Source organism: Salvelinus fontinalis, chromosome 1, assembly GCF_029448725.1.
Source record: "Salvelinus fontinalis isolate EN_2023a chromosome 1, ASM2944872v1, whole genome shotgun sequence".
Lineage (NCBI taxonomy): Eukaryota > Metazoa > Chordata > Actinopteri > Salmoniformes > Salmonidae > Salvelinus > Salvelinus fontinalis.
The window spans coordinates 15,302,518-15,324,080 of NC_074665.1; the positions used below are offsets into that span (position 1 = coordinate 15,302,518).

Consider the following 21,563-nt stretch of genomic DNA (forward strand, 5'->3'; position numbering starts at 1 on the left):
TTATGGGCGTGGTAGAATAGATTCTGGGCATAATGTGCAGACCGGGGTATGGTGGGGCACGGGTACAGCGGAGGCAAGCCCAGGCGCTGGGTGATGATAAGAGAGGTTGTATCTCTGGACATGCTGGTCTCAATGGGTGAGGTCACCGCATGTGTGGGGGGTGGGACAAAGGAGGTATCAGAGGTACGGAGAGTGGAACTACGGGGTCCATTGCAAACCAAAACAATGATAACTAGCCTGAATAACAGTATGCAAGGCATATTGATATTTGAGAGAGACATACAATAAGGCATAAAGTGATTGCAGGTCTTGATTGGGAGAGCTAGCTAAAACAACAGGTGAGATAACAGCAGCTAGTCAGCTAACACAGCAACAGCAGGTAAAAATGGCGACGACTGGGCAGAGAGGGTCGGACCAACTACACACAGATCCTGAGTCAAAGCACAGAGCCGACAGATAAAAACACAAATAAACAGAATGGAGCACCGTGAACCAATGGACAGTCAAGCAGGCATCAGCCACGTAGCCAAGTGATCACAGTGTCCAGGGGGCAGCCGTAGATGGAGCAGGGAGGCCTCCACCAAGCTAGCACGCGGCGTCCAAAGTTAGTAGCCCGGGGGGTGGTCTGCTCAGACGGAGGGGGTCCGCTCAGACGGAGGCCGGCCGAGGGCACAGCGGATGGGGCACTCGTCTGCAGACCAGACGTGGTCGTGTCGACAGAGAATCCAAGCCGGATGGCGATGGCGAAAGAGAGGTTGTGAACTGCAGAACTGTGCTTGCTAACTGGTGCTAGCTTCGTGGCAGTGGTGCTAGCTGCGCTAGCTGCAAGCCAGCCGCGAGGATCAGAAGTAGCGGCTTAGGGACCACGGCAGGAATCCGGCGCTGTTGCCGAGAGACAGTCCGATGCTGGTAAACTGGTGAGTAACATCCAGGCCAACAACAGGGCTGGTGTCCGTGCAGAAGGCAAAAGCTGCTAGCAGCGGCAAAAAATGGCTAAATTAGCTTGTAGCTGATTAGCTGGTTAGCTACTGGGGGTTCTTGAAAGCGTTCCAAAGCCAAAAAACAATAGCGATTCCGTATCACATTGGGCGAGGTAGGCTACCGGAAGGCACAATCGAATCAAAAATCAAAAAGAGACAGAAAAAAAATGTTAAAATATATACAAGAAATACGAAAAAACACAAACGTACACGAGAGGACCAAAGAAACACGTCTACACTGCTACGCCATCTTGGAGTACTTGCGAAAGTGGCTTGCGAAAGTATTCATCCCCTTGGCATTTTCCTATTTTGTTGCCTTACCACCTGGAATTAAAATAGATTTTACACAACATGCCTAACACTTTGAAGATGCGAAATATTTTATATTGTGAAACAAGGAAGAAATAAGACAAAAAAACTGAAAACTTAAGCGTGGATAAGTATTCACCCCCCAAAGTCAATACTTGGTAGAGCCACCTTTTGCAGCAATTACAGCTGCAAGTCTCTTGGGGTAAGTCTCTATAAAGCAATTACAGCTGCAAGTCTCTTGGGGTAAGTCTCTATAAGCTTGGCAAATCTAGCCACTGGGATTTTTGCACATTCTTCAAGGCAAACTGCTCCAGCTCCTTCAAGTTGGATGGGTTCCACTGGTGTACAGCAATCTTTAAGTCATACCACATATTCTCAATTGGATTGAGGTCTGGGCTTTGACTAGGCCATTCCAAGACATTTAAATGTTTCCCCTTAAACCACTTGAGTGTTGCTTTAGCAGTATGCTTAGAGTCATTGTCCTGCTGGAAGGTGAACCTCCGTCCCAGTCTCAAATCTCTGGAAGACTGAAACAGGTTTCCCTCAAGAATTTCCCTGCATTTAGCGCCATAATTTCTTCTATTCTGACCAGTTTCCCAGTCCCTGCCGATGAAAAACATCCCCACAGCATGATGCTGCCACCAGCATGCTTTACTGTGGGGATGGTATTCTCAGGGTGATGGGAGGTGTTGGGTTTGCGCCAGACATAGCGTTTTCCTTGATGGCCAAAAAGCTCAATTTTAGTCTCATCTGACCAGAGTACCTTCTTCCATATGTTGGGGAGTCTCCCACATGCCTTTTGGCGAACACCAAACGTGTTTGCTTATTTTTTTCTTTAAACAATGGATTTTTTCTTGACACTCTTCCGTAAAGCCCAGCTCTGTGGAGTGTACGGCTTAAAGTGGTCCTATGGACAGATACTCCAATCTCCGCTGTGAAGCTTTGCAGCTCCTTCAGGGTTATCTTTGTTCTCTTTGTTGCCTCTCTGATTAATGCCTTCCTTGCCTGGTCCATGAGTTTTCGTGGGCGGCCTTCTCTTGGCAGATTTGTTGTGGTGCCATATTCCTTCCATTTTTTTATAATGGATTTAATGGTGCTCTGTGGGATGTTCAAAGTTTCTGATATTTTTTTATAACCCAACCCTGATCTGTACTTCTCCACAACTTTATCCCTGACCTATTTGGAGAGCTCCTTGGTCTTCATGGTGCCTCTTGCTTAGTGGTGTTGCAGACTCTGGGGCCTTTCAGAACACGTGTATATATACTGAGGTCATGTGACACATAGATTTCGCACAGGTGGACTTTATTTAACTAATTATGTGACTTCTGGAGGTAATTGGTTGCACCAGATCTTATTTAGGGGCTTCTTAGCAAAGGGGGTGAATACATATGCACGCACCACCTTTCCGGTTAAAATGTTTTTTTCACTTCACCAATTTCGACTATTTTGTGTATGTCCATTACATTAAATCCAAATAAAAATCAATTTAAATTGCAGGTTGTAATGCAACAAAATAGGAAAAATGCCAAAGGGGATGAATACTTTTGCAAGGCAATGTACCTAAACAACCTTCATGCCTATGTACCTACCTACCTATCTATCTTTCTACCTGCCTACCGACATAGTTACCAACCTACCGGCCTACCAACCTACCTACTTACTTTATTATGGTTTATGGCTTATGAAAGCGTAATACATACATACATTTGTGAATGCATTTTCATTGTGTCTGTGTATTTAATTAGTAATGGAATTTATGTTGACCTCTAAGGGCAATTGACTCGTTAGATTCTGTTTCCTGTTCACTTGTAAAATAATGAAATTGAGAGAAAAGACAGGATCATCATTTTGACCTGAATGTGAAATGTTGTGAAAAACGGGCCTTTACCTACACCTATACCTGTCACGATCGTCAAAGGGAGAGAGAGAGGACCAAGGCGCAGCGCGTGAAAAATACATCTTCTTTTTATTACAAGAAGGAAAAACGAAACAAAACAACAAAACAGACGACCGTGAAGCTATACAAACATAAGTGCTGACACTAAACACTTAGACATAGACAATTCCCCACAAAACAGCTAAAGCCTATGGTTGCCTTAAATATGGCTCCCAATCAGAGACAACAATAACCAGCTGTCTCTAATTGAGACCTAATTCAGGCAACCATAGACTTTCCTAGATACCTACACTGAACACTAAACCATCTACTCTACTAAACCCCCTAAAACATACAACACCCTAGACAATACAAAAACACACAAACTTCCCCATGTCACACCCTGACCTAACTAAAATAATAATGAAAACAAAGATAACTAAGGCCAGGGTGTGACAATACCTTAGGACCATGGACAGTTCCCAAGCATTCAGGCCGCAGTGCACTCTTCCTAAGCAGTCAGAAACCAAGGGGGAATCAGATCTCTTTATAGTAACGACAAGGGGAAACTAGAAGTCCACATTTAAAATAATTTTTTACATCCGGTATTGTTATTTCAATGATAGACTAATAGCGAGATTATCACACCATATCAACCAATTATTTATAACTGTGCATCACTTATTCATTCACTATATACTGTATAATCTCAAGATTAACAGTCTATAAACTCATTTTCAAACATGAATAAAGTACATATGTCTGTAAACATTTTACCAAAAGTTTTGTTTTGTCTGAACACATCCAGAATCCTGGTATATTAGTACATTTGGCCCGAAGTGGATGTATTGTAGCAGCACCACAGGAGGTTGGTGGCACCTTAATTGGGGAGGACGGGCTTGCGGTAATGGCTGGAGGGGAATGAGTGGAATGGTATCAAATCCATCAAACACATGGTTAAATGCCATTCCATTCGCTCCGTTCCAGCCATTATTATGAGCCGTTCTCCCCTCAGCAGCATCATCTGGGCTGTAGCACTCAGGCTATTTCAACATTGATAACCCGGCCTCGGACCCCAGTTATACCTCTCATTAAAGATAAATGGAGCTTTATTGTCCTTATAATCCCGATGGAGGGTGAGTCAGCGACTGACGGCGTAAAACCCTCTTGGTATGTCCAACACTTCCTCCCAGTCAATGTCATTCCGTCTGGTACGGTTTTCTATCTCACACACATCGTCTCTCTCTCCCTCTCTCTCTCTCTCTCTCTCTCTCCCTCTGTATCTCTCTCTCTCTCACACACACACACACACACACACACACACACACAAAACACAGTGTTCTAAAACTCACCCACTGACACAGAACCCTAAGCCCTGCGGGCATATCTGGACTTCAGACCAGATTTTGTTTTGAAAATAGATTTTCACACCTTGTTTCTTCCTCGCTTCAAAAGCACTTAAGGTGTAAATGGGGTTTCTGAATATTTCACACGAGGTGAGAGGGAGTTGCTGTTGCCAAGATAAGACAGATAGCTAAGCCAGACAGACATTTCATAGAGTGAGCAGAATACGCAAGCACGCACACGCAACACACACACACACACACACACACACACACACACACACACACACACACACACACACACACACACACACACACACACACACACACACACACACACACACACACACACACACACTTAAGCACTTTATTTGTATCCACAATGATACATTGCAGCACAGCTAGAGCAATTTTTAGAGGAGAACGCTGAGTCCCAATCCCAAGACAGCAATATTATTCTCCCACTAACATCCGTAACCAGCAGAGAGCAGCCACATCGACGCGTGCAACTAAGAATAGACCTCTGGCTGTCAGATTTGTTGAGCAAACATATTTCTATGCCGGCTCTGCTATCTGGCTTCCTCTGTTTCCCTGGCACTCTGACTGGCTTTGTCATTGAAGGCCGTCCTCTCTCTATCACACTCGCACACTCTTTTATTCGATGATCCAGTAAATGAAATCAAATCCCCAATTTTCAATTTTGAACAAAAAGTATAATCGTTTTTTTGGTCATAGTTTATTTTTGAAATGGAGGATTGGGATCTCTCTCTATCTCTCTTTCTCTCTCTTTCCCCAGGGAGGTTATTACCAGCACATCATACCACTCCTTCTTTTTTTATTCACACTCAGCACAGATGGACACTGGAATGCTAATGTACTCATTGTCCAGGCTAAATACCTTTGTAGATACACATTTATAAATATATTGAGTCATAAATATGTCATACAAGACGTATTGTACTGCATGTACGGGTATAAATGACAATGTATAAACTCTCTCATCAAGACCCGTTCATTATTCTAAATTCACGGTAATCCAATCAATATTCATGGGCTGTATGAGAAATGAGAAAGGCCATTTTACGTGTTCATTTTGTGTGCCACATATGTGACTGCTCATGTCAATCTGCAGTAGCTAAGCATAGTACCATTGACCTTTAGGTGTTTTGTGTTTTTCAACATCTGTTGTAAAGATTTTGTTTTCGAAGCGCATACACCTACGTGCGTGCATACGCACACACACTTTATGTGAACAGAGGTCCAAACACGCACACTGCCTTTACCACACACACACACACAGCACTTTTGCACACACACATACACACATCACACACGCGCGCACACACGCGCACACACACACACACGCACACGCACACTTCATGTCCACATAGGTCCAAACACACACAGAGATATTTTGCACACTAACACAAACCCACAGGTCTTTTGCACACTCAATGGAAGTGCGTTATATCATACAGGGATTTGTCTTATTTTATGTATTAGTAGGTGAATCTTTGACCGAGATAGAGCAAGCAATTGGGGGACTTTCATAACAACAGAGGATACAAATAAAGCTCTTCCACTGACTTCACTCCTAAACTAACAATGGCCAAGCTGAAGGCTCGTAATCTTAGTATGTTAGAAAACATGTCTTAAAGGCACAATCTGTCATTTCCACAGCCTGACCCGGCATCTTTGTTTGGTAAGCTGAGGGATAGGGCTGGGGTAATGTATCCACTGTTAAAAACATATATACAGCAGTGGATGTAAGGACTGACAGTTTTACTTGGCTCATAAGGCATTATAAGGTATATTATTCAAAATCGGGAAAGGTGATCACACATTTGAGGTTGCTTGTTGCAGGTGATTGGTAGTAATGAAATTATGTCCCTCTTATATTTAAAGTCCCCTCTTTTGGGGACCTGTGTGATTCTGGTACTGGTTCCGACTGTCACGGCTGTTGAAGGAGGAGGACCAAGGTACCGAGCGTACATTTTCTTTATTTAATCAAAAAATTACGCCAAACAAAACAATAAACACTACAAAAACAAACCGTGAAGCACAAAGGCAAAGTGCCCTAAACAAAGTCAACTTCCCACAAAAACAGGTGGAAAAAAGGGCCACCTAAGTATGGTTCTCAATCAGAGACAGAGCCTCTGATTGAGAACCACACCCAGCCAAACACAAAGAAATACACAACATAGAACATAGAATACCCACCCCAACTCACGCCCTGACCAAACCAAAATAGAGACATAAAAGGATCTCTAAGGTCAGGGCGTGACACCGACTGACATTTTTGCTTATAAATCATTATGTGGATGCCATAGATTGAAATGGATAACACACACGCACAATTAAGTTATACTATGTCACTCAAAAGCTAGGCCTCAATGTGCCTCTGGAATATAATGTGGAAATGCAAGCTAGCCAGGTAAACAATCAACCAACCTCTGATCACGTATTGTGGCCTAATATTTTTCCCTGTGATACTGTTTTTATTCCTGTAACAGACTGGGCAAGACGTGACTAAGAACCCATGGGAATGAGTAATGAATACATGTGCATGAACCGCAGTGCCAATTACAACTTCAAGGACGTTATCATAAAAGTGATCAGCTATTATCTGTGTTTAGATAAATGAGTAATTGTTGTGGTTATGTAGCCATTGGCTGTCCCATCTGAGTTTTCAGCATTACGGTGTTGTGAGTGAATATTAGTATATGCCTCTCTATCCTCCTTGTTCTATTCATCAGCTTCTATACTTAGCTCGCGTTGAGCTGGAGCCCTGATTCTCACGGACACAGGAGTATGTCTCTTGTGCATGTGTGAAGCAGGATGTGAAATCCGACACTACTTGAAGCTGGGATGTCCTTCCTTACCATTTAATTCGCTCTTCCGACTCCCTACGTCACAGTCACTAACAACGCATATGCCTGGAATCCTTACATCGTAACACAACAGGAGAGAGTGGTTTCATCGCTGTAGAACATTCAGAGATCGATTTATAGCCAGTAATCCAAAAGAATTCATAGATTTTACACTTTCTGTTTGTCATAGATGGATGAGATTAATGTGCGATGAAAGGCGAGTTTCTAACAAGTTCAGTAAGCCAGGCTAGAGCTCTGTGAGACGTTCACAGATATGCATTTTACAGTTATAGTAAGGAAGGTGAACTCTAATAGCTTATTCGTTTTATAAATAGATTATACTATATTTGGAAGAAAATATGTACTTTCAAGCCTTATTCATGCAGTTTTGTTGAATAGGAAAGGGATCATATAACACTTCATATTTTCATCATGTTTGTACTGTGTACTTGAGCTTGTGTCCTCAAAAATGACTACACCTCAGCAATTTATTTTTTTAAATGACCAGAAAGGTGAGATTTGAACCTTTCTTGGAGTATGCAGCATTACTAGTAATTGTTTAAGGCCCTCATGATAAATCATTCCTTTTGGGGATTATGCAGATTACATTTTCAATTACATTTAGTTACATTTAAGAGATTGTAAAGGCCTTATATCGGCCTCATATCATTCTCTGGCCGCAGAGCTCTGATACGTAAGCTTGATAAAGTGATACTGACTAAGCCGTGTGAGGTTTTTTTTGTCATGGAGGTATATTCTTCAAGAATCAACGCGCTTTATCACATCGAAAATATAATCAGATGATTCTATTTAAAGTCACTTATGTGGCTCATGCACATCCTATCTAATGATGTGAGGAACCGCTCACACTGTGATTGCTACCGCCCAGCCTTTCTTGGCATCGTGGCGCATCATAACACACCCCACAGCGTTCTCCTCAAAATCACGCCGAAAAGTTTCTTCTATTTCCGTTTTTGCGATAATAATGAACACGGCGGTGAAACGAGGTCACTCGTCAGAAGCACTTGTAAATAACACGCCACGGAGCTGAGTCTAAAAAGACACCAGAGCAGACAGCCCCCCCCCCCCCCCCCCCGGCAGAGCGAGAAGGCTGATAGCACTATTTGCTCACAAGCCTCCAGTTGCAAGACGGCTCTTTTGTACCAAAATAGATTTAAGAAACAAAAAGTTGGCACTCAGTAGAAACGACAGAGCAGCAGAAGGGAATAAGAGAGAGAGGGGAGAAGAGAGAGCGAGAGAGAGAGAGAGAGAGAGAGAAAGCTGTAAAGAAAAAGGTGAAGACCAAGGGAGAGAGTGAAATGGAGAGGTGGAAAGAAAGAACGGTGAAGAGAAGAGAAGGGGCGAGAGAGAGTGAGAGTGCGGTGTTATGCTGAGGGGGGGGGGGGGCAGACATTCAGCCTGCTTATGTTCCTGAGCCAGGAGACTTATCCCCTTGCTCTCTACCTACTGTGGAAGAGCTTCTGGATCTTAGAAAGAGACACACACACATACTCGGGCACACTCTAGCTTGCATGCACACTAGCTCACATACACACACACACACACACGCTTACCACTAATGCTACTTCTGTGCCCTGCTGTGTGCTACGAATGTTGTAACCTTTACACTGTGGGATGACTGTTTGTGGAGGCAGAGTCGGGAAACAAAAACACAGAGGAGAGGGCCGCACGTGCACTGTCAGGAGTGGAAGGAGAAGAGAGAGAAATAGACGTGGACATTTGTCCGAATTGTAGCTGTCGCCCCCACCCTGCCTGATAACAGCACGAGCCACACATCTCCATTCTATCTGATTCCTCTGGATGGTGTGGTGTGGTGTCAATGAGAGAGAGAGAGAGAGAAATAGAGAGAGAGAGAGAGAGAGAGAGAGAGAGAGAGAGAGAGAGAGAGAGAGAGAGAGAGAGAGAAATGCGCCATGAGAGAATAGAATAGTATAGCAAGGATGAGTACGTACTCTAAGTGGGACCAAAAATGCTCTTACACACAATTTATAAAATATGTCCTTTTTATGTAACAGCCATGTTCTCTCTCTGTCACTCCTCACCCTCACTCATCCACTTACACCCTAAGTAGTGATTAAAGCTCTTAGTATATTTGACTTCAGTCGATAGTCCAAATGGCACACTATTCCCTACATAGTGGACTTTATTTTCACCAGAACCCTATGGGAATAGGGTGCCATTTGAGATGCAACCTACATGATCCGGACAAACATAAATGCCCTGAATGAAACTCAGGTTACAGAGTAGCTAATACACTTGATATGTATTATGTATCACGCACACACGCACGTACGTACGCACGCACGCACGCACGCACGCACGCACGCACACACACACACACACAGACACACACACACACACACACAGACACACAGACACACACACACACACACACACACACACACACACACAATTAAGTTATACTATGTCAATCAAAAGCTAAAAACAATCAACCAACCTCTGATCACGTTTTGTGGCCTAATATTTTTCCCTGTGATACTGTTTTTATTCCTGTAACAGACTGGGCAAGACGTGACTAAGAACCCATGGGAATGAGTAATGAATACATGTGCATGAACCGCAGTGCCAATTACAACTTCAAGGACATTATCATAAAAGTGATCAGCTACTGTCTGTGTTTTAGATAAATGAGTAATTGTTGTGGTTATGTAGCCATTGGCTGTCCCATCTGAGTTTTCAGCATTGCGGTTTTGTAAGTGAATAATATTATATGCCTCTCTATCCTCCTTGTTCTATTCAATAGCTTCTATATTTAGCTCGGCGTCATGGGGTGGGTGCATATTTAAAAACTCGAAGAGGGGGGATGCTTGCCTTCGCAAGTGAGAAGTACTGCTTTTTTGCAAAACCAGTGATTATTACAGTCGATTGACCTGGTAAAGTTGACTATGAGGAAGTATATTTGATCTTTTTGAAGATTTTCATTGTGTTTCATTGTGTTTTAATGTGATTTGGCTATTCTAAGGTTCAGGTTCTGTCCATGGCATATGGTGCTGAAACATAGGGTCTGAGTACTGTCAAACGTATGATTTTGAAACATGGGGAAAGGACCAGGCGCTGTCCAAACCTATGGTGCTGAAACATGAGACTAGGTGCCTTCAGGATTTACTTTGGAAGGGGCGCTGTCCAGCTATAATATGGTTCTGAACCGCGAGGAAAGAGTCAAACCCTGCCCGGGCATATGGTGCTGAAACACAACGTTCCACCTAGCCTACGACTCCACTTTGAAATAACATCATCCAACATAAAAGCAGTCATAACCATAAACCGAAAGAAAATTAATAGACATGTTAGCAAGCTGTTGCATTACCATCAACATCTTCAGAGACGTACACCTGCGCCCTAGCACCGCCCAGGTCTACTAACGTCATCAACTCTCATCCAGTCCTGACGTGGTACTACACTAACATTTGCATAGTGTAAGGAGGTTAGACCAATCAGGTTGAGCCAACCTTGTCACTAAATCAAAGTTTTAGCAAAGGCGCGTGTGGCAGGAGCTGAGCGAACCAGTGGACAGCGCTAATCAATAGATACACGGATAAAGACAAGGCTATGTAATACGCTTTGACTAGTGGATATTTACAATTGTTTTAAAGTAGCCAAACGTGATACGAGGATTTTTTATTTGGAAGAGAGAGGATATTGTTTTTGCGACGGAGTGGCTTTGCGCGTCAAGATACCTTATTCACTGGAATGTTATCGAGTAAATTACTTCGATTTGACTTGTGAAAAAGTGAAAAGCATGAGCCTTTATAGCCTACGTATACTTTCAAGTTCATAACCCACGAATAACGGTCGCGTTAGACGTTTGTTGTATTTTACAAGAGCAAATTTAACCACGGTATCCAATTTTGGCAGTATACTGTAATAGCTGCTGCTTGTCTGCCAAAAGATGACGGAAAACAATGAGAAGGAGAATGAACCGCAACACCGGGACCTCCATCGTTGCCCGAGCACTGTGCCTATTCAGCCCGAATCAAAGGTAAGACATTCGGCTTTACATTGAAGCCTTGCAGGTGCGCACGCAAAGACGTTGATTTAAGTTGCCTGATATTAGTTTAAATGCAATGCAGTTTAATGGCCTGAATCAAATGATGAGGACTTGATGAGCCATACCTAAACATTTTTAGACTACATTTTTCCTTTATATGCAAAGCATTTATATTTGTTTTTGAAACCCAAAATGATTGAGAAAAACTGGGATGTGACACCACAGGCGGCAAAAGTGACAGCATGTATCGAAAGTGACAGCTAGCAGCTAGCCTTAAATGACAGTGTCATGGTGCTTTCAAGACAACTGGGAACTCGAGGGAAAAACGAGGTCAAATCATGACATCAGTGATCTTCAGGTCGGAAAGGCGGGGCTCTTGAAAGTTCCGAGTTCCCGACTTGCAATTCCGAGTTGGCTGACTGTTCGAAACAATATTTACCAGTTGGAGCTCGTTATTTTCCAAGTTCCCAGTTGTGTTGAACACACTGAAGTCGGAACTCTGAGAGTTGTTTGAGAGAAGACTATAGCTTAAGGAGGGATGAACCTACATGTCACCGGATGAAATCTACAAGATCCAAATATTCATAATTGTAATAATAATAAATTGTATTTATAAAGCAGCATTGTTTTTTTATCCCAAAATGCATAGACATATTAAAACGTATTACAGAATGTTATTAGGTACGCCCATCTAGTACCGGCTTGGACTCCCCTTTGCCTCCAGAACTGCCTGAATTCTCTGGGGCATGAATAATAAAACGTGTCGGAAATGTTCGTTGCTCAATTGGTATCAACATTCCCCACACCAGTACACCAGCACCATGAGCCTGTACAGTTGGCACCAGGCAGGATGGGTCCATGGTCTCATGCTGCTCACGCCAAACGCTGACTCTGCCATCAGCATGACGCAACCGCAATCGTTGGACCAGGCAATTTTTTTCCCACTCCTCAATTGTCCAGTGTTGATGATCACGCTCCCTAGAGCCGCTTCTTCTTGTTGTTAGTTGATAGGACTGGAACCCGGTGTGGTCGTCTGCTGTGTCATTCTGCACACCACTGTTGTACCGCGCCGTGATTTGCCTGTTTGTGGCCCGCCTGTTAGCGTGCATGATTCTTGGCATTTTCTTCCGACCTTTCTCATCAGCAAACTGTCTTCTCCCACAGGACTCCAGCTGACTGGATGTTTTTTGTTTGTCGCACCATTCGCAGTCAACCCTAGACACTGTGGTGCGTGAAAAGCCCAGGATGGCGACCGTTTCTGAGACACTGGATCCGGCGGGACTGGCGCCGACGATCTTACCACGCTCAAAGTCGCTTAGGTCACTTGTTTTACCCATTTTAACATTCAATCGAACAGTAACTGAATGCCTCAATGCCTGTCTGCCTGCTGTATATAGCAAGCCACGGCCACGTGACTCACTGTCTGTAGGAGCGATTCATTTTCATGAACGGGATGGCGTACCTAATAAACTGACCGGTGAGTGTAATGTATATGAAACAGTGTAATATAAAACAACAAAAGTAGCCTACATAGGGAATAATACATTTGGTAGGCCTACATGTAAAATTGGATAACGAGTAAGAAAGATACAAAAGCAATTGACAATATCCTTACATTTTCTACTGTCTCTTAAAATGAAGATTGTTTACAAAATGGTTGGTACTTCTATTGAAACAAGCCAAGGCTATCAACCCGAAAAAGAACTTATCACACACACAACAGAAAAAAAACACTATCCAAAACTTTCATTGATTGCAGAGCCCTGACAACCTTCTACTCTGCAACTGGATTTGTGTGGTGTGTGTATATGTATGTGTGTGAGTGTTGTTTGTCTGTTTCTGTATGTACACTGAGTGTACAAAACATGACATAGACTGATGAGTTGAATCCAGGTGAAAGCTATGATCCTTTATTGATGTCACTTGTTAAATCCACTTCAGGCAGTGTAGACGAAGGGGAGAAGACAGGTTAAAGAACGATTTTAAACATTGAGACAATTGAGACATGGATTGTGTATGTGTGGCATTTAGAGGTTGTATGGGCAAGACAAAATATTTAAGTGCCTTTGAACGGGGTGTGGTTGTTGGTGCCAGGCATACCGATTTGAGTGTGTCAAGAACTGTAATGCTGCTGGGTTTTTCACGCTCAACAGTTTCACTTGTGTATCAAGAATGGTCCACCACCCAAAGGAAATCTATTTGTCAATAACAGCTGGTGCGCGATGTCTAATATTAAGGTAGCCTTGAGGTATTGCTCGCCTAAGGCAGAGTACCTCATGATGAGCTGTAGACCATACTATCTACCGAGAGAGTTTTCATCTATATTTTTCTTAGCCATCTATTTACCACCATAAACCGACACTAAGACCACATTCAATAAGCTATATAAGGCCAATAGCAAACATGGAAATGCTCATCCAGAAGCGGCGCTCCTAGTGGCTGGGGACTTTAATGCAGGCAAACTTAAATCTGTTTTACCTAATTTCTACCAGCATGGCAAATGCAACCAGAGAAAAAAAAACTCTAGACCACCTTTACTCCACACACAGAGACGCATACAAAGCTCTCCCTCGCCCTCCATTTGGCAAATCTGACCATGATTCTATCCTTCTGATTCCTACTTACAAGCAAAAACTAAAGCGGGAAGTACCAGTGACTCGCTCAATACGGAAGTCGTCAAATGACGCGGATGCTACACTACAGGACTGGAATATGTTCCGGGATTAATCCAATGGCATTGAGGAGTATATCACCTCAGTCACCGGCTTCATCAATAAGTACATCAACTACATCTTCCCCAACAGTGAATGTACGTACATACAGTGGCTTGCGAAACTATTCACCCCCTTGATATTTTTCCTATTTTGTTGCCTTACAACCCGGAATTAAAATATATTTTGGGGGGGTTTGTTTCATTTGATTTACACAACATGCCTACCACTTTGAAGATGCAAAATATTTTTTATTGTGAAACAAACAAGAAATAAGAACCCCCCAAAAAATAAAACTTGAGCGTGCATAACTATTCAACTATTCAAAGTCAATACTTTGTAGAGCCACCTTTTGCAGCAATTACAGCTGCAAGTCACTTGGGGTAGGTCTCTATAAGCTTGGCACATCTAGCCACTGGGATTTTTGCCCATTCTTCAAGGCAAAACTACTCCAGCTCCTTCAAGTTGGATGAGTTCCGCTGGTGTACATCAATATTTAAGTCATACCACATATTCTCAATTGGATTGAGGTCTGGGCTTTGACTAGGCCATTCCAAGACATTTAAATGTTTCCCCTTAAGCCACTTGAGTGTTGCTTTAGCAGTATGCTTAGGGTCATTGTCCTGCTGGAAGGTGAACCTCCGTCCCAGTCTCAAATCGCTGGAAGACTGAAACAGGTTTCCCTCAAGAATTTCCCTGTATTTAGCGCCAGCCATCATTCCCTCAATTCTGACCAGTTTCCCAGTCCCTGCTGATGAAAAACATCCCCACAGCATGATGCTGCCACCACCATGCTTCACTGTGGGGTCGGTGTTCTCAAGGTGATGAGAGGTGTTGGGTTTGCACCAGACATAGCGTTTTCCTTGATGGCCAAAAAGCTCAATTTTAGTCTCATCTGACCTTCTTACCTTCTGTATTTTCTTCCATATGTTTGGGGAGTCTACCACATGCCTTTTGGAAAACACCAAACATGTTTGCTTATTTTTTTCTTTAAGCAATAACTTTTTTCTTGCCATTCTTCCGTAAAGCCCAGCTCTGTGGAGTGTACTGCTTAAAGTTGTTCTATGGACAAACACTCCAATCTCCGCTGTGGAGCTTTGCAGCTCCTTCAGGGTTATCTTTGTTCTCTTTGTTGCCTCTCTGATTAATGCCCCCCTTGCCTGGTCTATGAGTTTTGGTGGGCGGCCCTCTCTTGGCAGGTTTGTTGTGGTGCCATATTCCTTGCCTTTTTTAATAATGGATGTAATGGTCCGTGGAATGTTCAAAGTTTTTGATTTTTTTTTATAACCCAACCCTGATTTGTACTTTGTCACTGACCTGTTTGGAGAGCTCCTTGGTTTTCATGGTGCCGCGTGCTTGGTGGTGCCTCATGCTTAGTGGTGTTGCAGACTCTGGGGCCTTTCAGGACACGTGTATATATACTGAGGTCATGTGACAGATCATGTGACACATAGATTGCACACACGTGGACTTTATTTAACTAGTTATGTGACTTCTGAAGGTAATTGGTTGCACCAGATCTTCTTTAGGGGCTTCATAGCAAAGGGGGTGAATACATATGCACGCACCATTTTTCCGTTTTTGTGTTTTTAGAAGTCTTTGAAACAAGTCATTTTTTTCATTTCACTTCACCAATTTTGACTATTTTGTGTATGTCCATTACATGAAATCCACATAAAAATCCATTTAAATTAAAGGTTGTAATGCAACAAAATAGGAAAAACGCCAAGGGGGATGAATAATTTGCAAGGCACTGTATCCCAACCAGAAGCCATGGATTACAGGCAACATCCGAGCTAAAGGGTAGAGCATCCGCTTTCAAGGAGCGGGACACTAATCCGTACACTTGTAAGAAATCCCGCTATGCCCTCAGACGAACCATCAAACAGGTAAAGCGTCAAACAGGCAAATCATCAGATGTGGCAGGGCTTGCAAACTATTATGGACTACAAAGGGAAAACCAGCTGCGAGCTGCCCAGTGACCTGAGCCTACCAGATGGGAAAAAAGGCCTTTTATGCTTGCTTCGAGGCAAGCATCACTGAAGCAAGCAGGAGAGCACCAGCGGTTCTGTATGACTGTGTGATCACGCTGTCCGTAGCCGATGTGAGCAAGACCTTTAAACAGTTCAACATTCACAAGGCCGCGGTGCCGGACGGATTACCAGAACGTGTACCTGAGCATGCGCTGACCAACTGGCAAGTGTCTTCACTGACATTTTCAACCTCTCCCTGACCAAGTCTGTAATACCAACATGTTTCAAGCAGACCACCATAGTCCCTGTGCCCAAGAAAGCGAAGGTAACCTGCCTAAATGACTACCGCCCCATAGCACTCACGTCGGTAGCCATGAAGTGCTTTGAAAGGCTGGTCATGGCTCACATCAACACCATGATCCCGGAAACCCTAGACCCACTCCAATTCGCATACCGCCCCAACAGATCCACAGATGATGCAATCTCAATTTCACTCCACACTGCCCTTTCCCACCTGGACAAAAGGAACACCTATGTGAGAATGCTGTTCATTGACCACAGCTCAGCGTTCAACACCATAGTGCCCACGAAGCTCATCACTAAGCTAAGGACCCTGGGACTAAACACCTCCCTCTGCAACTGGATCCTGGACTTCCTGATGAACCGCCCCCAGGTGGTAAGGGTAGGCAACAACACATCTGCCACACTGATCCTCAACACGGGGACCCCTCAGGGGTGTGTGCTTAGTCCCCTTCTTTACTCCCTGTTCACACACGACTGCATGGCCAAGCACGACTCCACCACCATGATTAAATTTGCTGACGACACAACGGTGGTAGGCCTGATCACCAACAACGATGAGACAGCCTATAGGGAGGAGGTCAGAGACCTGGCAGTATGGTGCCAGGACAACAACCTCTTCCTCAATGTGAGCAAGATGAAGGAGATTATCGTGGACTACAGGAAAAGGAGGTCCGAACAGGCTCCCATTCACATCGACGGGGCTGTAGTAGAGCGGGTTGAGAGTTTCAAGTTCCTTGGTGTTCACATCACCAACAAACTATCATTGTCCAAACACACCAAGACAGTCATGAAGAGGGCACGACAATGCCTTTTCCCCTTCAGGAGACTGAAAAGATTTGGCATAGGTCCCCAGATCCTCAAAATGTTCTACAGCTGCACCCTCTAGAGCATCCTGGCCAGTTGCATCGCCGCCTGGTATGGCAACTGCTCAGCAACCGACCGTAAGGCGCTACATAGGGTAGTGCGTACGGCCCAGTACAAAACTGGGGCCAAGCTTCCTGCCATCCAGGATGTATATATACTAGGCGATGTCAGAGGAAGGTTCTCTCTGCCACCGCATGGCAAGCAGTACCAGAGCGCCAAGTCTAGGTCCAAAAAGCTAATTAACAGGTTCTACCCCCAGTTAATCAAATGGCCACCAGGACTATTTGCATTGACACCTTCCCCTTTGTTTTACACTGATGCTACTCACTGTTAATTATCTTTGCATAGTTACTTTACCCCTACCTACATGTACAAATTACCTCGACTAACCTGTGCCCCTCCACATTGACTCGGTACCGGTACCCCCTGTATATAGCCTCATTATTGTTATTTTACTGTGTTACTTAGTAAATATTTTCTTAACTCTGTTTTCTTAAAACTGCATTGTTGGTTAATTCATGGCCGCAATCCCAGTAACGGGAAGATATGACAACAGCCAGTGAAAGTGCAGGGCGCCAAATTCAAAACAACAGAAATCTCATAATTAAAATTCCTCAGACATACATGTTTCTTATACCATTTTAAAGGTAATCTTGTTGTTAATCCCACCAAAGTGTCCAATTCCCAATATGCTTTTCAGCGAAAGCACTACAAACGATTATGTTAGGTCACACCAAACCACAATAAGCACAGCCATTTTTCCAGCGAAAGATAGCAGTCACAAAAAGCAGAAATATAGCTACAATGAATCACTAACCTTTGATGATCTTCATCGGATGACACTCATTGGACTTCATGTTACACAATACATGCATGTTTTGTTTGATAAAGTTCATATTTATATTAACAAATCTGAGTTTACATTGGCACGTTACATTCACTAGTTCCAAAAACATCCAGTGATAGTGCATAGCCACATCGTTTCAACAGAAATACTCATCATAAATGTAGATGATAATACAAGTTATACACATGGAATTATAGATATACCTCTCCTTAATGCAACCGCTGTGTCAGATTTCAAAAAAACTTTACGGAAAAAGCAAACCATGCAATAATCTGAGATGGAGCTCAGAACAAGAGTCTAATTAGCCGCCATGTTGGAGTCAACAGAAACCAGAAATTACATGATAAATATTCCCTTACCTTTGATGATCTTCATCAGAATGCACTCCCAGGAATCTCAGGTCCACAATAAATGCTTGATTTGTTCGATAATGTCCGTTATTTATGTCCAATTAGCTACTTTGGATAGCGCGTTTGGTAAAAAATTCCAAAGTCACAAAGCGCGTTCACTAAAACGTGATGAAATGTCCAAAGGTTCCGTAACAGTCAGTAGAAACATGTCAAACGATGTATTGAATCAATCTTAAGAATGTTGTTAACATACATCTTGAATAACGTTCCAACCGGAGAATTACATTGACTTCAGTTGAGAGATGGAACGGAGCTGGCTGTGGAACTTCTCAGGTTTTTGCCTGCCATATGAGTTCTGTAATACTCACAGTGTGTGTGCGCATGCATGCGTGTGTGTCTGTGAGTGTGTGTGATGGAATGTGCACTGACAGGGACAGTGCTCCAGAGACAGTCTGGATGTAGTTCCCTGAGAGTTTGTTTTTATCACAGTGGTGGAACTTTGTGCCTGGGCACACGTGAGCTCCAGCTCCCATTACTCTCCAGAACTCTAGACAGGCACACCATGTACTAGAGGTTGTATGAATGGAGGTGGTTCGCTGAATCACACTTGTGTGACGAGTGACATTGTTTTGTACTTGAACACTTACCAAGGCTTTAGCTTAGGCGTCTAACACAGGAATGCAGGAAACCCAGGATTGAACCCAACTGGCCACACCCAACATGAGGTTGTGAATGATCTATATGCAAACTGAGACTGCCATCAAGATGTATTTGTTAAACAAAATGTTTGTGTTAACGATGTTTTTTTGGACTTCTCCTTTCCCATGGGCCCTAATTATTTCAACCAAAAGTATCTCTGTGCGCAATGTACCTTTTTTGATTGATCATAGAAACACACACACACACCAGTCACCTAGCATACACATACACACAAGGGTTAAAAAGGATGAGCTACGGTACATTTCAACCAGGGAGGGCGGACTCGGTCCTCGACCGTCACCTGAGAATTTATGACTCAATCAGGTAACAGATGTTTTCTTTGTCTGGCCACCAGCTGGGTCATAACTCAGTGGGTCGCTGGCTCAACAAGACATGGGGAAAACAAAGGGTGTCCCGTGTTTCACTCACACTGGCAGCCAAAGGCCCATTTCCAACCGGTTAGAGGAGTCTCAATGAATAACGGCCAGGAGAACATGTGGTGTATCATCCCTCTTTCTCGTATTGTGTCTCTCTCCTCGCTCCACTCTCGCTGTCCCTCTCCACTCCAATTTCAAATGGCTCTGGGAGAATTTGTCATAGTCTTAAATGGGACCGCTGGTCTCAGCGCTCTGCTAAGTGACCCTCTCCTCCTTTGGGGTGCAGTGACAGCTATGTTCTCTGAAACAAATGATTTTGGCCCTTTTACCCCCTCTACCTCCCTGCTGGGGGAGGTTTCTAAGGGGGAGGTAAGACTAATGGGTGAGGTTGATAGTCTCCCGAGTGGCGCAGTGGCCCAAATATTATCCGGGTTTGGCCGAGGTAGGCTGTCATTGGAAAATAAGAATTTGTTCTTAACTGACTTGCCTGGTTAAATAAATAAAATAAATATAACGATTCCACTCAAGTGGTTTGAGTCCTAATCAAAGGGGTATGGAGCAGTGATTCCCCTGTCATTGTAAAGGTGGAGTGGGCCACCTTTGCCTACAGCTCTGAAATAGAACTACGTTTCCCTCTCTGCCAAAATCACTTTTGCATTGATTGGTTTCATTTGCCCCAAAAAATTGTTAAAGTGCCTCTAGATGTTGATTATGGGGGTCTTTGTGCCCCTTCTTGGAAATTAATCAATAGGGGAAACACTGGATATAAAGAGGTAGTGTTGAATTAAATAGTGCAGAAGAGTACAGAGCCTCGTTACATGGCCCATCAGTTTTTCAATTAACACTACTGGGCACAGATGTCCATTCAACATCTATTCCACGTTGGTTCAACGTAATTTCATTGAACTGACGTTGAAACTACGTTGATTCAACCAGTGTCTGCCTAGTGGGAACGCACATTTATGGGGGGGAAATTATGATACTGCGCTCTCTCTATCCGTGGAGGCTGCTGAGGGGAGGAGGGCTCATAATAATGGCTGGAAAGGGGCAAATGGAATAGCATCAAACACATAGAAACCATGTGTTTGATACCATTCCACTTATTCCGCTCCAGCCATTACCACGAGCCCATCCTCCCCAATTAAGGTGCCAGCAACCTCCTGTGCTCTCTATCTATCCTGCACGCACTCTTCATCTGTCTCTCCCTTCTCTGCCTCTTTAATGTTGCACCCCTCTCCTTGCATCATTATCTTGTTTCCCTCTCTCCCTCTGTTCGCTTTCGTATGAACATTTTCTCGGAACTCTCTCCTCACCCACTCTGTTTTCTCTTCGATTCATTCTTGTCTCCTTCCCTATACACTTCTCCACATTTGATGTTCCCTCTCCTTTGAATGTCCCCCCCCCCCCCCTCCCCCTCCCCTCTGTTTCCGCCCCCCTTTGTCTCTATGGACATTGATTGGGTGGTGATGGCTGGCTGAGCGCTTGGCAGGTTAGAGGTGTGATTACGGGCAGGGTAGCGTGCCAGGGGCAGTGCCCGTGCCAAGACAGGGGGGATAGAGTGCTGGAAAAAATAGCAAGGAAGCAAGAGGGACAGAAATAGAGATAGGACAGAGAGAGAAGAGTGAAGACTAGAGAGAGATGGGAGTGATAGAACACAAGCAAGAGTGAAAGAAGAGAGCAAGGAAGTGAGAGAGACGTGTCATCTGTGTTTTGGTTTCTTGACTGTGCCTCCACAAACAGTCATTCCACAGTGTAAAGGTTACATCATTCACAGCACATTATACTACTATGGAGGCACTACGGAAGTAGCAATCATAGCAAATGTGTGTGAATTTGCATGTGCGTGTGTGTGTGTGAATTTGCATGTGCGCGCGCGTGTGTGTGTGTGTATGTGTGTGTGTAAGCATGACTGTCTATATTGGTGTGCTAACTTTGGTTTAGGCAAGTGTTTGTGAGAGTGCGTGCGTCCGTGTTTGTTTACACACACACAGCTTGCCAAACTGAGTGACCTGCTGACCTTTAAATAAAAAT

The 21,563-nt window shown here is 43.7% G+C and overlaps 1 protein-coding gene across 1 annotated transcript in view; it reads left to right on the plus strand.

Moving 5' to 3' along the window:
- The first annotated feature begins 10,855 nt into the window (after window positions 1-10,855).
- LOC129819974 (SH3 and cysteine-rich domain-containing protein 2-like) overlaps window positions 10,856-21,563 on the plus strand; it is a 50,003-nt gene continuing 39,295 nt past the window's right edge. Inside the window, exon 1 of the mRNA XM_055876761.1 lies at window positions 10,856-11,399. Within this exon, the coding sequence (XP_055732736.1) occupies window positions 11,310-11,399 (90 nt within the window). The 5' untranslated portion in view covers window positions 10,856-11,309. The remainder of the gene's footprint in view (window positions 11,400-21,563) is intronic.